At 52.7% G+C, this 15,444-nt stretch overlaps 1 protein-coding gene across 2 annotated transcripts in view; it reads left to right on the forward strand.

Moving 5' to 3' along the window:
- Window positions 1-13,643, forward strand: part of BCORL1 (BCL6 corepressor like 1) — an 81,571-nt gene extending 67,928 nt beyond the window's left edge. For both annotated transcript variants that reach the window (XM_056107758.1, XM_056107759.1), the window contains 3 exons: window positions 6,691-6,768; window positions 8,673-8,826; window positions 12,817-13,643. In XM_056107758.1, the coding sequence (XP_055963733.1) occupies window positions 6,691-6,768; window positions 8,673-8,826; window positions 12,817-13,096 (512 nt within the window). In that variant the 3' untranslated portion in view covers window positions 13,097-13,643. The remainder of the gene's footprint in view (window positions 1-6,690; window positions 6,769-8,672; window positions 8,827-12,816) is intronic.
- The last annotated feature ends 1,801 nt before the right edge of the window (window positions 13,644-15,444 follow it).

The following is a 15,444-nucleotide window of genomic DNA, read 5'->3' on the forward strand; positions in this document are numbered from 1 at the left end:
CCATATGGGCCCCTGAGCCTGCCAGTAGAGATTCCTGAGTGCAGAGCCAGGAGTAACCCCTGAGCATCGCTGGGTGTGGCCAGAAAACAAAAAAAAAGAGTGGGGCGGGGCTGGAGCAATAGCACAGCGGGTAGGGCGTCTGCCTTGCACGCGGCCGACCCGGGTTCGATTCCCAGCATCCCATATGGTCCCCTGAGCACTGCCAGGAGTGATTCCTGAGTGCAGAGCCAGGAGTAACCCCTGTGCATCGCCGGGTGTGACCCAAAAAGCAAAAAAAAAAAAAAGTGGGGCATCAGGAGGTGAAAGGAGGGGCCAACTCTTTTCCATGCAAATGCCAAATGGTGACTTAAAGCTACCAGGAGGTCTACACCTGAACAGGCCTCATGGGCCCTTGTAGCAGCAGGGCTCACACTGGGGGCTCCACGCTTTGCCACTTGTGCCCTGTCTCTTGGCTCCTGATGTTTGTGCCTGTTCGGCCCCATTGTCCTCCCTTGAAAATCACAAAGATTATAGGGTCATAGGGTTCTGCTCTAAGGTGCGAAGTCGGTGCCAGAAATGCCATGAGGTTGGAGGGTGGGGTAAAGAGGTATTACCTTGTACCGTTGCCCCGCCTTTCCGACCCTCACTCGGGTGTGCTTGTATGCATGTCTTACTTGTTTTTTCAGGGGACCACACCTGGCAATGCACAGAGGTAACTCCGGGCTTTGCACTCAGGAATGACTCCTGGTGGTGCTCGGGGGACCATATTGGGGGATGCCGGGGATTGAACCTGGGTCTTCCATGTGCAAGGCAAATAGCGTCCTGCCTTCTGTACTATCGCTTCAGTGCCTGTATGCACACCTTACCAGGCATTTTGCTTTTAGAGGGCTGGAGAGAGAGTACAGGAATTAAGGTGCTTGCATTGCTTGCAACCGAGCCTTATTTCATGCTCAACACTACCTAGAGCCCCTGAGCCCCATCATGAATGGTGGCTGAGAACCACCAGGTGTGACCCCCCCAAAACCAAAAAAATATTTTTTTTGTTTTGCTTTTCATCCCTGTGCATTTCCCTGATCAGTTTCAGTAGATTGTCTTCTTTTTCCTCTAGCAGAGATTTGACAGGGCTGAAAATGCAGGGGAATCCTGAGAGGGTACAAAGGGCCCCATTTTCTGCACAGTTGTGCCTGTCCCTTGCACCGCTTCCTCACTTTGTGGAAGGCCTTTGTTTGGGTGGCCTGAGCCTTAAATCCTCTTCAGCGCACGAAGGGCCGCTTCTGTTGACAGGTTTCCTGTAGTGAATCTTTTAGTAGAGGGGACGCTGGGTTGTGAACACGAATTTACCTATAACGTGGGTTGGCTTAAAGCAGGACACACTTCTTGCTTCCTCCCTTTTTCCTTTCCTCTCTCCATCCCTCCACACTGCTTATCCCCTCCCTCCATATCCATGCTTTTTTTTGGCTTTTTGGGTCATACCCAGTGATGCTCAGGGGTTACTCCTGCTCCTGCGCTTAGGAATTACTCCTAGTGGTGCTCAGGGGACCATATGGGATGCCGGGGATGGAACCTGGGTAGACCACGTGCAAGGCACCTGCTAAACTACTTCTCTGGCCCTTCCATGTGTTTTTTACCCTTGTTACTTTCCGGTTCATTGGTGGGTATTAGAAGCCAGACAGGGAAGGAGGGGCTGACCCTGGGCTAGGAGAAACCAAGCCACACAAAATCCAAGAGGCCTTTATAGGCAGGCATATGGATTTTGGCCCTGTGACGAGAGGAGCAGTCTCCCTGCTAGCCCAGGGAGAACAGGTTCAGTCTCCCTCCTCTGTTGGGAAGAATATGGCAGTCTGTGGGGAGACTTGTCACAGGCTGGTTCAGGCCACCAGAGGAAGTATCAGGACGGCTTTTGCTTCCACTGATAAAAGGGTTCGCAGTTTACCACTTGAGATCACTGGATCACAGCTTTCTGTTTTTCCTGCCAGAGACCCCTGCCATATGACCCCGGGTCAAAGAAGGCTTGTTTTTATGTTTTCCTCTCCTTTCATGTCCCACAGCCGGTGGTTGGGTTGGAACAGACGGAGAAGGGTAGGTTAGGACCCTGAGAAATAGAGAAACTGAATGCAAGGGTCACCGTTCACATATAGTACTTGAAAAAAAAAAAGAATTAGGGGCCAAAGAGATGGTACAGCGGTTCCCTAATACCGCATATCATCCCCTGAGCTCCACCGGGAGGGATCCCTGAGCACAGAGCCTAGAGTAAGCCGTGAGCACAGCTGGGTGTGCCCCCCACCCCCAAACAAGATAATTGAAATGCACTTAACAACCATTTAATAGTGAACGCTAGGGCTGGAGCGATAGCATGATGGGTAGGGCGTTTGCCTAGCACGTGACCAACCCGGGTTAAATTCCCAGCATCCCTAAGCACCGCCAGGAGTAATTCCTGAGTGCAGAGCCAGGAGTAACCCCTGTGCATCGCCAGTGTGACACAAAAATTAAATAAATAAATAAATAAATAAATAAATAAATAAAAGTGAACGCCTTGGGGCTGGGAGACAGTATCAGTTATGCTTAGCAAGCACCCGAACCAGGTTTGATTACTGGCACCTCATGATCCTCCTAGCGTTGCTGAGTGGTGCTGGAGGCCCCTGCCATCGACAGGGTGGCTGGGGTGTACCTGGCACCACAGGGCCCAAGCAGCAACGCATCTTTGGCTCTTGCGTTGAACCTAACAGCTTGGTTTGGGCCTCCTGAGCACTGCTGGAGAAGCTGCCCCGCCCCCTGCCAAAGTGAACCATCCAGAAGCTGGGGAAAGAATGCTTAGCGGTCAGGGGTGGATACATGTCTTGTATGTGCAAATTTCTGCACTTGGTCCTGTGGCACCCCCAGGGTGGGTCTAGATACCCCCCCCCCCAGCACTCCTGGGACCAGGCAACACTACCTTGCCAGGCCATAGCATGAAACTATCTGGCATAGTTGGCTGAGTATTTTTTTTTACTTTTTGGATTACACCTGGCAATGCACAGGGGTTATTCCTGTCTCTGCACTCAGGAACTACTCCTGGCGGTGCTCAGGGGACCATATGGGATACTGGGAATCGAACCCTGATCGGCCATGTGCAAGGCAAATGCCCTACCCGCTGTGCTATCTATCTATCCAGCCCCCAGTTGGCTGAGTATTGCCCAGCTTACCCTCTCGAGCTTTCTGAGCAGCGCCTGACAGGCCCTGCCCCAGAATAATAGAAATGAAATTGGCCAATTCCGTGGTATGTAGTGCACGTGCAAGGTTGCACAGTTGCTGCCTTTGTCTGGGGAGAAGAAACTCTTCATCACTCACAAATGAAACCGCTGCTCACAGCACTTGTTTCCCCATGACCACCCGCTGCCCCCAGCCTCTGGCATCATCCCCACCCCTGCACCATTTGCTTTCTGTCCCTCTAACCCTGACTGCTGTGGGTGCTTCAACAACAGGGGCACTTCATGCATGCATTCTTTTTTTGCTTTTTTTGGTCACACCTGGCAATGCACAGGGGTCACTCCTGGCTCTGCACTTAGGAGTTACTCCTGGTGGTGCTCAGGGGACCATATGGGATGCTGGGAATCGAACCTGGGTCTGCCGCATGCAAGGCAAACGCCCTACCCGCTGTGCTATCTCTCCAGCCCCCATGCATGCATTCTTTCACACAGATTCAGGTTTTCAAGAATCACCTATGTCTTTTTTTTTTTAATTTTTGCATGATTTTTTTGGGATCCTTCCAAGTTATGCTCAGAAACCCTGGCCCCCCCTGCTGATGATTCTTGGCCAACCAACCAGAAATCCCTTGTGAGGACCTGAGGGGAAAGTACTCAGGAGCCTCCGGGCCTGCCCCAGTGATGCTTGGGGGAGACCATGTGATGCGGAGGTATTGAACCAGGGTCAGCCACATGCAAGGCATGTGCCTTAGCCTCTGTCCTATCTTCCCCACATTTGTAAAGAGACAGGCAGGTTTCTTCTGATAATCTGAGCCTGAAGCGCACCTATGAAACCTTACCGAGGTGGAAATGGTGAAGCAGCAGTTAGCGTGAATGAGTATGTGAAAATTTTTTGAGCATTGCCCCTACCAAAAGAACCCAACCGGCCACAACCTATCACATTAGAACAAATAATGCCTCCCCCCTAAAATAACAGAGTCCCAGCAGGAGGGATATGAGAAATGCAGAAATGCGCAGGTGTGTGGAGTTTCCTGTAAGACTGCTTCCTCTCTTGGGGATGGAGTGATAGCACAGCGGGTAGAGCATTTACTTTGCACGCTGCCGACCCAGGTTCAATCCCTGGCAGCCTGTGTGGTCCCCCGAGTACCACCAGCAGTGATTCCTGAGTGCAGAACCAGAACTAACACCTGGGCATCGCTGGGTGTGACCCCCCCAAAAGCAAAACAAAAACAAACCAACAAATAAATAAATAAATGACTGTTTCCTTTCAATATCTCCTGCTCACTGAACTCGGAAGTGGGGACCACATTGGCTTTTCTCGTGCAAGGAGACATCCTCTTTGAGATTTCCTTCCTTTAGCTAAAACCAGCAATCATTCCTTGGTTCCTTGGTATCTTCAAGGGACTGGTACCAGGACCGACCCCTCCCCCCCCCAAAAAAAGGTACCAAATCCCAAGAATGTTCTAGTCATGTATATAAAAATGCTATGTTTGTATATGAATTGTGCATGTTCTTGCATCTTTTGACAAAGTAGTGCTATGTTTGGTTGTTTGCCCCCCACCCCGCACCTGGCAGTGTGGGTGCCTACTCTTGGCTCAGGGCTGGGGGTTGGCAGCCATTGATGCTGGAAGAAGGATATGATGCAGATCAACTTTAGGACTCCTTGGGGCCAGAGTGCTCGGACAGCCAGAGTGCTAGTGCAGAGTGCCCCTTTAGGAGAGACTCCTGATAACAGAACCAGGAGTAAACCCTGGGCACCGCCGGGTGTGGCCCCCAAACAACTGAGAACAGAAATGAGGATCCTGGCTGCAACGTAGGCACTCCAGTCCTCCGGGCCCCTTCCACGTGCTTCACGTCACTCATTTTCACCCCTTTTCACACTTGCAGCTTCACGCTACTCTGCAGATGGGAGGTTGGAAGCCATGGTTCCAAGTCCTTTCTAGATGACTTGGCAATACCAAATAGAGTGTCAGTGCTGTGTATGTGGTGGTGATAATTGCACTGCCTAGGGGAAAGTGATGAGGAAAGAACAGCCTTACATGTTGGGTGCAGACAGCATTGCAGACCTCAGTGCATGATTGGTACCTATCTCCACTCTAATTTGCTGAATTCTTGGCTGCAGGAACTTTGCAGAAGCAGGGAGCTCTGTGTGGTCACACTTCCTTCTCTTTTCCCTTTGTTTGGGCTGGGTACTACACACAGCAGTGCTTGGGTGACCACTCTTGGCTAAATGCTGGGGCGACCATGTGGTACTAGGGAACAAACCAGTGTCAAAGCATACATTCAGCCCATTGGGCTATCTCCCCACCTTTGTTTTGGTTTTGGCTTTTCTAATTCATTTTAGGTTTGGGGCCACACCTGGAGGTGCTCAAGGCTTCTGACTTTGCACCCAGAGATGGTTCCTGGTAGGGATTAGGAGACACTATATACATAGGTGTTAGGGGTGGGACCTGGGTCAGCCAGGTGCAACTCAAACTGACCCAGGTCCCACCCCTAACACCTATGTATATAGCATCTCCTAATCCCTACCAGGAACCATCTCTGGGTGCACCTTATAGGTAGATCTCTCCATCCCGACTTCTTGACCCTTCTGGCAGAACTCACCAAGAATGAGCAACTAGGCAGAGTCACAACAACAAGGGAAGGTAGCTGTTTCATTGTATAAAATAATCAAGTTGCCTTCAGCTGTGTAAATAAGTACATCGGGTAGGGCGTTTTGCCACACACATAGCTGACCGGGGTTCAATCCTTGGCATCCCATAAGGTCTTCTGAGCACCACCAGGAGTGATCCCCAATTGCAGAGTCAGGAGTAAGCCCTGAGCCTCATTGGGTATGGTCCCCCCAAAACAAACAAACAGAAAACCTTATCCAAAAACCCTGTGAGTTTTGTCCATGTGGGGCTGATCAATGAAACAGTTCTGCTAACTGGTGGTCAGCTAGGAGAGAAAAGCCGAGAGGGCACTTACCTTGTCTGTGGCTGACTCCCCACCCCGTGCAGTCTCCCACCCCACCAGCTCAGAGCTAGGAATAGCCCCTGAACACTGCTGGGTGTGGCCCCAATACCCAAATGATAAGTAAAAGCCAGCGCCTTAGACCTGCGTGCCTCCAAAGCTGATCAGGTAAGTGTACAGACAGACTGGGGTGGGAGGGGATCACTAGTGGGGGAGACATACATGTCGTCTCTCTTCTCTGACCAACTGTTGACATGTTGGAATGTGGCCATGGACTTGGCAGATCCACTGATTGTTTTTTCCCCTGAGAGAAATTGAAAATCCAGATTTTTCACTGTCAGATCACGCTATGTTTAAATTGGTTGAAGTTAGTTCAATTTTTAAAAACTTAAAACACTGGGCCTGATGAACCACAGGGGACAAAGTGGCCTAGATTTGACTCCCAGCAACTGACTGGCCACCTTCTGGCCAATGGCGGACACATTCCTTCCTTTGTTCCCTGTATAGATGGGTGCTGTGCTCCTCGGTTCTTCCCCCTGTGCCCCCTTTTCTCACTGTTCTCTCTTCTCCCTTCCAGATCACCTCTCAGATCTTCAGGGCCGGGCGGAGGGTGATCCTGGTGTATCCTGGGACTTTTATAGCAGTTCTGTGCTGGGTAAGTTGGAAATGGATTTCTTCATACCTTTGTCTTTGACTCAAAACTGTGAGATTTCGGAGCTGGAACAATAGCACAGAGGGTAGGGTGTTTACCTTGCACGCGGCCGACCCAGGTTCGATTCCCAGCATCCCATATGCTCCTCCAATCACCGCCAGGAGTGCAGAATCAGGAGTGCAGAATCAGGAGTAAACACTGAGCATTGCAGGATGTGACCCAAAAAGAACAACAACAACAAAGTGAGATTTGTTTAGAGTTCACTGAGTCTTCTCAAAGAGACTACTGGACCTGGGGACATAACCTTTCACCTGTTGGCAGCTAGGTTGGGCAGACTATGTTGGGGAGGAGGGTATTTGGGGGCCATACCTTGCAGTGCTCAGGACACTGTGCTCAGGAGTGACCTGTGGTAGTGCTCAGCAGAATATATGTGGCACTGGGGATTCAAACTCCATGCACCACAAGTGGATTAACCCCTATATTGTCTTTATGGCCCATAAGAGATCCTTTTAGCCTTATTCCTGGCTCAGCTTGTCCTCACACTCAACTCGCTGGCCGAGAATGGAAGATGCCGCTGATTCAGACAGAACCATCCGTCACCAGCCCCTTCTCACCCCCATCTTTGTTACATAGTGTGGGGCTATGAACCTACGCTTCACACTGGCAAGGCGAGTGCTCTGCTGCTGTAGAACCACGTCTCTGGCCTTCCCACCCTGTTAAATCCTCACTTTCTTTGGGGACCAGATTGAGAGGATGAGGGTTAAGGTTAAGGCTGCATTTGCCTTGAATGCAGCTGACTCCAGCTCCAGCCTCAGCACCCCAGGCAGATGCTGCCGTGAGCACTGCCCGGTGTGGCCCACCCTCCCCCTGAAGAAAATTAGGGAAACTCTTCAGTTTTCCATTTCTCCTCCTTTGTTCTCTTCTAAGTTGGCCAGATGCTCCTGTGCCCGTGTCACCTCTCATGGCATTCACACTCAGGAGGGGAGTTCGCCCCTTGCCCTGGCAGCTGTCACTCCATCTCTACCCAGCCCCCATCCATCCAGAAGTGGCGGCTAACGTGTACCCATGGAACAGGGGCCGCAGATGCCCACCCCAAAGAGGGAGATGCGCACCCCAATGTGGGGGCACTGCAGCTTGGGATGCTGTGATGAGACGGAACAGACTCTCGCCAGCAGGCAGCTGAGGCATGATTCAGCGGGACCCCTTCAGAGTCCTTGAGGAGCCTGGAGGAGAGGCAGTTGCAGCAGTTTGGGGAAAGCTGGTTTTCCCCCGGCCCTTCATTGCTAGTATCGTCTGAATTCCCTCTCCCAAAATCCTTCCCACCACCCCGCCTTGTGCCCTTTGAAAGGTGGAGAAGGGCTGGAGCAATAGTATAGTGGGAAGGGCGCTGGCCTTCCACACCGCCACCCCAGCTTCAATTCCTTTCACCCCAGGGCCACCAGAAGTGATCCCTGAGTGTAGAGCCAGGAGTAAGCTCTGAACACTGCTGGTGTGCCCCAAAACTAAAAAAAAAGAAGAAGAAAACAGGAGTCTAAGGAATCTCTGGCCACCGAACACTTCCTTCCAGAGGCTAGAACTTTCTGGACTCCTTAGGCATCAGTAGCCTTAGGCCTCCAGCTCTTTTTCTGATCTGTTGTTGATCTTGGCCCCTTTCTCTCTTTTTTTTTTTTGCCTTTTTGGGTTACCTACCCTCTGTACCCCCAGCGATGCTCATGGGTTACTCCTGGCTCTGCACTCAGGAATTACTCCTGGTGGTGCTCATGGGGCCACATGGGATGCCAGGGATCAAACCCAGGTCGGCCTCATACAAGGCAAATGCTGTGTCCCCTTTCCCAGCATTTCTGGTTTTTTTCTGGTCCTATACATGTCACTCCATCCTAATTCCCACCCGTGGACTCTCCTGGCAGAGGATAAAGAGGGATTCGCCTGTGACCTCCTTCAAAATCCTCCTGGGAGCTCGGACCATGAAGGGGATAACGGAGAAGACGACGATTTTATGTTCGAGCTCTCTGACAAGCCTCTTCTCCCTTGCTACAACCTCCAAGTGTCGGTGTCCCGTGGGTAAGTGTCGGAGGCCTAGGGGACCCAGCGCCAGGATCCTGGCAACCCTCTGCCCGCCTCTCCACAAGGGGCGGGGCTCTCCATTTGGCAGCCATTTGGGGGAGAGAAAGCCTTGGGCGGGCACGACCCAGGTGCAGCTTTGTCATTGGCTGAAGAGAGGCTGTCAGTTCACTTCCATGTGTTTCCTGAACCACAAGATTCAGATTCTCGCTCTGCAGGGTTCTGGTGCAGTTTCCGGGGGTGGGTGCTTATAAGAGATAATCAGGGCAATAGCGGGTTGATGATCTTTAGAAGCTTGGAAGCATTTATTTGTGTGTGTGCGCCTGTGTGATTTTTGGGACAGCCAGACAGAATATTTGAAATGGAGATTCTTGAAAAAGCCAGGACATATGGTTGCCATAGCTGTGGGCCACCGGGGTCTTTAAGTAATCCACAGCCTGGTTTCTCAGAGCCTTAATGTTCGCAAGATGACGGCAGCAGCCCTCTTAGCTCATATTACCGTGCATATTATAATGGGATCATGCGTTTGCAGAGGCCAGAATCTACCTGACACTTAACATTTGCCTGAACCCAATCTAATCTTTATTGGGGGCTTCAGGAGAGAGTTGGGCAGCCTGCAAGGTTGGGAGTGCAGGGGTTTCTTGTCTGGCTTCAGCAGAAGGAGGAGAGTGACAGGCAGCATGAAGCGCCAGTGGGTAGGAAGAGACTGAGGTGGGTGTTATCCTTCATTTCTTCATTTTGGTTTCTGGGCTATACCTGGCTATGCTCAGGGTTTATTCCTGGCTCTGTGCTCAGGGATTAGTGCTTCTTAGGGGCCCCTACAATGCTGAGATCAAACCCCTCCAGTTGGCTGCATGCAAGGCAAGAGCCCTATCCCCTGAACTGTCTCTCTGGTCCATTGTCCTTTGTTTACCTTAATCATCCATTCCATTCTCTGGGCATCCTCATTTCTGGGCAACCATTTTATTTATTTATTTTTTTATTGGTGAGACACCATGAGGTACAGTTGTAGACTTACAAATTTTGTGCTTGGGTTTCAATTATACAATGATCAAATACCCATCCCTCCACCAGTGCCCATTTCCCACCACCACGGATCCCAGTATCCCTCCCACCGCCCATCCCCCCATCCCACCCTGCCTCTGTGGCAGGGCATTCCCCTCTGTTCTCTCTCTCCTTTTGGGTGTTGTGGTGGGCAACCAATTTTAAGGAGACTTTTCCTTCACAACCCGTTTGAAAAGGGGGAAAACATAGATCTTAAAGGTTTGAAGAAGGAAAGCGAGCAGCACACAAGAGAGAAGAGGGGCTGGTTAGTTGCTTAGGGCCTTATAGGCAAGACCCTTAGTGGTAAGATTCACAGCCGAGACCTTCCCCCCCCCCCCCATACACACACACACTGGCCAGATAAGAGTAAAAATAGCTGATACGATGACATTAGGCAGGATCGAGTTTCAGGGGTTTTCGGGGTCCTTATTCTTCTGGGCAGAAGCTGATCCCCAAGGGCGGGGCAAGGCCTCTGGGATATAGTATTGCATGCTTAATTAATTCCTCCCCAACATTCAGCACCTCCTCCTCTGAAACAGGATCTTGGGCAGTTAAGGACCCAGAGCAGAGAGCTTTAGGTGCGGAGAACTGCTGGGCAACCCCGGGGCCCTGTGCCACTTTGCAAGCCAGGCAGGAGGCAGGTTCTCTGCTGAGTGCCCCATGCTGGCAGAACTGGCATCCCTGACTCCTCCAGGCTGGGCACCGCTCCTGCATCAGCTCTTCCCTGGAGCTGTAATCCTGATGTGCAAATGCATGTGCTTCCAAACGTAAGGAGAGAGTGCATGACAACTCCAGAGACCCAGTGGGGTTCCAAAAGTGCCTTCTGGCCCAAGCGATAATACAGTGGGTAGGGCACTTGCTTTGCATGCTGCCGACCCCAGGTTCAATACCCACCATCTCACACGGTCCCCCAGGCACCGCCTGGAGTGACTTATGATTACAGAGCCAAGAGTAACCCCTGAGCATCGCCTGTTTGTGACACCCTCACCCCCCAAACCAAAACCCAAATAGTGCCTTCTTCAGCACGGCCAGCTCGGATCCAGCTCTGCAGTGCTGATCTTCGAAAGGGTTGGGTTCTGTTCTTGGGAAGCGATGACCTGTGTGCCTGTAGTGCCTCTTTTCTCTGACCCTGCCACTCACTAGCCCCTGAGTGGCTGGGATGACCACGGTTGCTGTCTTCTCAGAGAAACCTGGCACTGGGCACGCTGAGAGTGGTGGGTCTGACTGGAAGTTTCAGGTACAGAACATTGAATTCCATCAGCAGGTCTTCAGCACTCAGAGAGGCCGTTACAAGGTCCTAGCTGCCAGTCTTTCCAGTCTCAGAGACTGACAAACAGATGTACCCTGAGAGCAGATGGTCTTCGAAGTAAATGAGGCTGGAGAGAGTGCAGTGGGTAGGGTGCCTGTCTTATACCTGGTCAACACAGGTTCGATCCCCAGCATCCCATATGGTCCCCTGAGCACTGCCAGAACTAATCCATGAGCACCGCCGGGTGTGACCCCAAAGCCAAAAACTAGAAAATGATAAAGTGGGGGAGGGGGCATGAGCTAGGTGCCTTGAGACACAAAACATGGGGCTGATGGGCGGCTCAGCAGGGCAAGACAGTGGAGGTGTCTGGGGTGATCTGGTATTGGAGATGGACTCAAGAGCAGTGGGAACACAGTGTGAGCAGAGACATCGAGACATACATTCATAAAACAGGGGCCCTTGTGGGCTGGCGTTGTGTGCGCGCATGTGTGTGCTAGAGATGGGGGAAGAGTAGGTTGAAGAGTCCTGAGTGGTGTCCAGTATTGGGCAAAGGTCTTGAATACCATTCTGCTTCAAGAACTTGGGGGCTTGGGGGTGGGAAGTAGCAGGGCTCCATAGAACACTCTGGAGGGAAGGGGTGTCAGAGCCAGGTTGGGTGTTTAGAAAACAGAGGGCAGGACCGGTGTACAGGAGAGCAACTCCTGCAGAGAGAAACACCGTTCGGAGGCAAATGCCATCGAGTTTGGTCGGGCCCAGAGGGGAACACAGCTGGCAAGTGGGAGCATGGGACAGTGAGCCGGGCAAGCTCAGGAAAGAGGGGCCACAGCCGTGCAAGTCAGAGGTGGTGGGCTCTTGCCTGGCCCCGGCCACCACCCTCCCAGCTGTCCCCAGGGCTGCAGCCGTCGGGTGGGTGTGCTGGGCTGTCAGACAGGGCTGTAATGTGAGCTTGGGGCCTGCCAAAGAGCCCTGCTGGGCGCGGGGAGAAGCAACTCTGCCTAATGCATTCCAGAGCCGGAGCAAAATGCCTTTCTGATTACCCACAGTGCGGGCCTCTCTGCCCGGCAGCCCCTCTGCTGGGGAAACTCCTGAGAAGGAGAATGAGGAAGACTGGGGGAGCTGGAGGGAGAACAGGAAAAGGAAACCAGCTGGGCTTGGCATGGGGTCCTGCCAGTGTGTGTGCGCGCAGGGGAGACCTGCATCCCAGCAGATGGTGGTTCCAGGTCACAGGGTGCCTGCTGAACCCTCAGGGCAGGGGCAGGGGGGCTTCTGCTAAGATGTGCTAAGAACTTTATATTCTGGAAAACCCATTTCTCTCCTGTTTTCCCCTTTGGGGGAGAGGCCCCGGCAGGTTGGCTGCAAAGTGGGGAGGGTGGAGAGACAATACATACAGGCTGGAATGCGTTTCATCTTGCACACGGGTTCAGTCCCTGGCACAGCATAGGGTCTCCCAGTGTCCCAAACTGCCTCCCCGCAAAAGACGATGTTGGCAGGGTCCTGGAAGTAAAAAGCTGAGCCCACCAGGATGGGACGATCAGAGAAAAAAAAAAGCTGCCACCTCAGACCCACCCGACATATCCTGTAGCTTAGTGGACCTTAGCTGGGTCAGGAGCCTTCAGACCTAGGCTGGTGGGTATGCAGGGAGCCGGCTCCTGCTTCCTGTTTCCCCCTGACGTCCACCCCGTTCTCGCCCTTTCCAGGCCCTGCAACTGGTTTCTCTTCGCCGACGTCCTGAAGCGGCTGAAGTTATCCTCGCGGATCTTCCAGGCTCGCTTCCCGCACTTTGAAATCACCACCCTGCCCAAGTCGGAGTTCTTCCGCCAGGTGTCGGCCAGTCAGCTGCTGACCCCCGCCGAGTGGCCAGGGGTCCTGGACACCCGCGCCGCCTGCCCGTCGGAGTCCGTGGAGCTGGTGCGCTATGAGCCTGAGCTCCTGCGCCTCCTGGGCTCCGAGGTGGAGTTCCAGTCTTCCAACAGCTGACGGGACCCAGCCCGCCTGCGGCTTCCGGCTCCACCCAAGCGCCCCCATTCCCCCCCCCCAACCGAGCACCAGACCGCAGAATGAGGCAATAATCTGGACCAACAAGAAGCCGCCTTATCAATGCCAGCATTAGCTAATGACTGGATTTGGGGGAGGGGAGGGAGGGGAGTTTCCAGTTCCTTCTCATATCCCCTTTATCGTTATTGTTGTGTTGGGTGATGGGGGTGGAAAGTGGGACTCGACGCCCGAGGACGCGAGTTCCTGGGAGGGGGGGGTGGCGGCGTCAGGGTGTGGATGTGGCCCAGCCCGGGCCCAGGGCCCCACACTGGCCACAACCTGGCCAGACGAGAGCCAAGAAAAGCCCAAATCTCCGAGTGCCCCACCCCCTCCCTGTTCCCCTGTGTTCTTCTGTCTTCCATAGTATTTATTTTATTAGTATTTAATTTGTATTGTTTCATTGGTTTCTGAGAAGTCTGTATCACTGTGACAATTTTGAGACAACCTGTTGTCTGGAGGGGTTCTCGGCCCCTTCCTTCCTTCCTTCCTTCCTTCCTTCCTTCCTTCCTTCCTTCCTTCTCTCTCTCTATTTCTCCTTCCTTCCTTCCTTCCTTCCTTCCTTCATACGCCCCGCCCATGGAGCTGCTCCCTCACCACCCCAAAGCGACTCCTAGGGGTGTTTTTTCTTTCCTTCTGTTGGGGACTGGGTAGGAAAGGCGGGTGGGGCCCAACTTAGGACTCGTACAGCTGGTTGGTGCTGGCACAGGGCTGGGGAGTGAGGGAAGATCCTCAGGCTTTGGTGCTCGCCCACCCCCAGGTCCCCTCACCCCTTTCCTGCACAGCAGACTTGCTGGGTAGGGGAGGGGCGGAGGGACAGGACGGTCCTCTTCAGAGAGGCGAACTGAGGCTGGCCCTGCACACCATTGTTGTCCCCCAAAGACCTCGTTCTCCCCCCCTGCCCCCCACAGAGTGCACAGGACGGCTTCGTGCCTGCAATCCCCTCTCTCACACACACACCCTCCCCTTGTGCCTAGCCACCTTGCCCTGATCTGGCCTCATCCTTGCCGGAGACCAAACTGTCCACTCAACAGCCTTTGGCCGCGGCCTTTGCCAGGTCCCAGCACCCCTTTCCCTTCTCTCTATCCTCCCTTTGCCCCCCCACCGCCCACATACACTTGCCTTCAGCATCTGCTGAGGGCCCATGGATAAACGGCCAGGCTGCTTCTGCTTCCTAGGAGACTTGGGGGGGTCTCTGCCCAGGGAGCAGGGAGCTGAGTGAATGAGGGGTGCCGGCCGCCCTTCCTTCTGGCCTGCCTGGTTGGTTCAGGGAGAGGGGTGGGGGGACTGGGCCGCCCCTCGTCCCTGCTCCCCTGTGGCATTGTCTTTCCCGTTCTTGCTCTTATTTTTCTACCAATGGCTATTTTTCCGAACAATCCTTTAGAGAGTCAGTGCCATCCAAAGGCAGGTGGGCCTCCATTTGGGTCCAGCTCTGGTTGGAGATGGTACAGTTTTATTGTACAGGTGCTAAAATAACAACAACAAAAGAAGAAAATGGAAAACAAAAAAAAAACACCAAAAAAGGCAAAAAATAAAAAAAAAAACAAAAAACAAAAAAAAAGCAACCAGTTTGAGGATGGGACAATCTGTTCTCTGGCGACTCCTGACCCATGTGAGCATTGGGGGTTCTTTTCTTTGTATTGTGTTTGTTCTTTGTTCCTGGAGGGGGGCAAGTGCCAGTCCTCCTGCTGTAGGACAGCTCCCAGCCCACCATACTGCCCAGTTGGTTTTGAACAGTTGTTCTTTTTTTTAATTTTTACAACTTTATATATAAAGTTTGAGGGATTTGGGGTGTTCAGTTGTGGGTTTTGTTGGGGTTCCTGGTACTGTGTGGTTTATTTCATGTCTGCCTTTACTATTGCATTTGGGCGTGTATCCTGGCTGCCCTTGATGTCTCAGTTTAAGCGCCTGGCTGTGGAGTCAAAAACACTTGCATACTGAAAAAACCGTGTCGGGGCTTCTGTCTCCCGTCTCTCTTTCCGCTTTTGCCCACTGGGGCTTTTCAGGGCTTGAACATAGGCACCCCGGTGAGGGCAGTGGGGACTGCCTCCTTCCCACAGTCTGCTCTGCAGTGTGGACTTAGGAGGGATGCAATGAATGAAGATACGATGGGGTGACTCAGGAAAGAACCTGGAAAGACCAGACCGGAGCAAAGCCTGGGGAAGGACCGGCGGGGCTCAACCATTGTTTGCATGAGAGCATCTCCTGTCTGGAAGGGTAGCCGGAAGGGAGGAACCCTGTTTTAGGTGGCTATGAGGAAGGAACCTTTTTTTTTGAGGGGGGAGGTTGGGGCC

This window comes from Sorex fumeus, unplaced genomic scaffold (assembly GCF_029834395.1).
Source record: "Sorex fumeus unplaced genomic scaffold, SorFum_2.1 ptg000171l, whole genome shotgun sequence".
NCBI classification, from domain to species: domain Eukaryota; kingdom Metazoa; phylum Chordata; class Mammalia; order Eulipotyphla; family Soricidae; genus Sorex; species Sorex fumeus.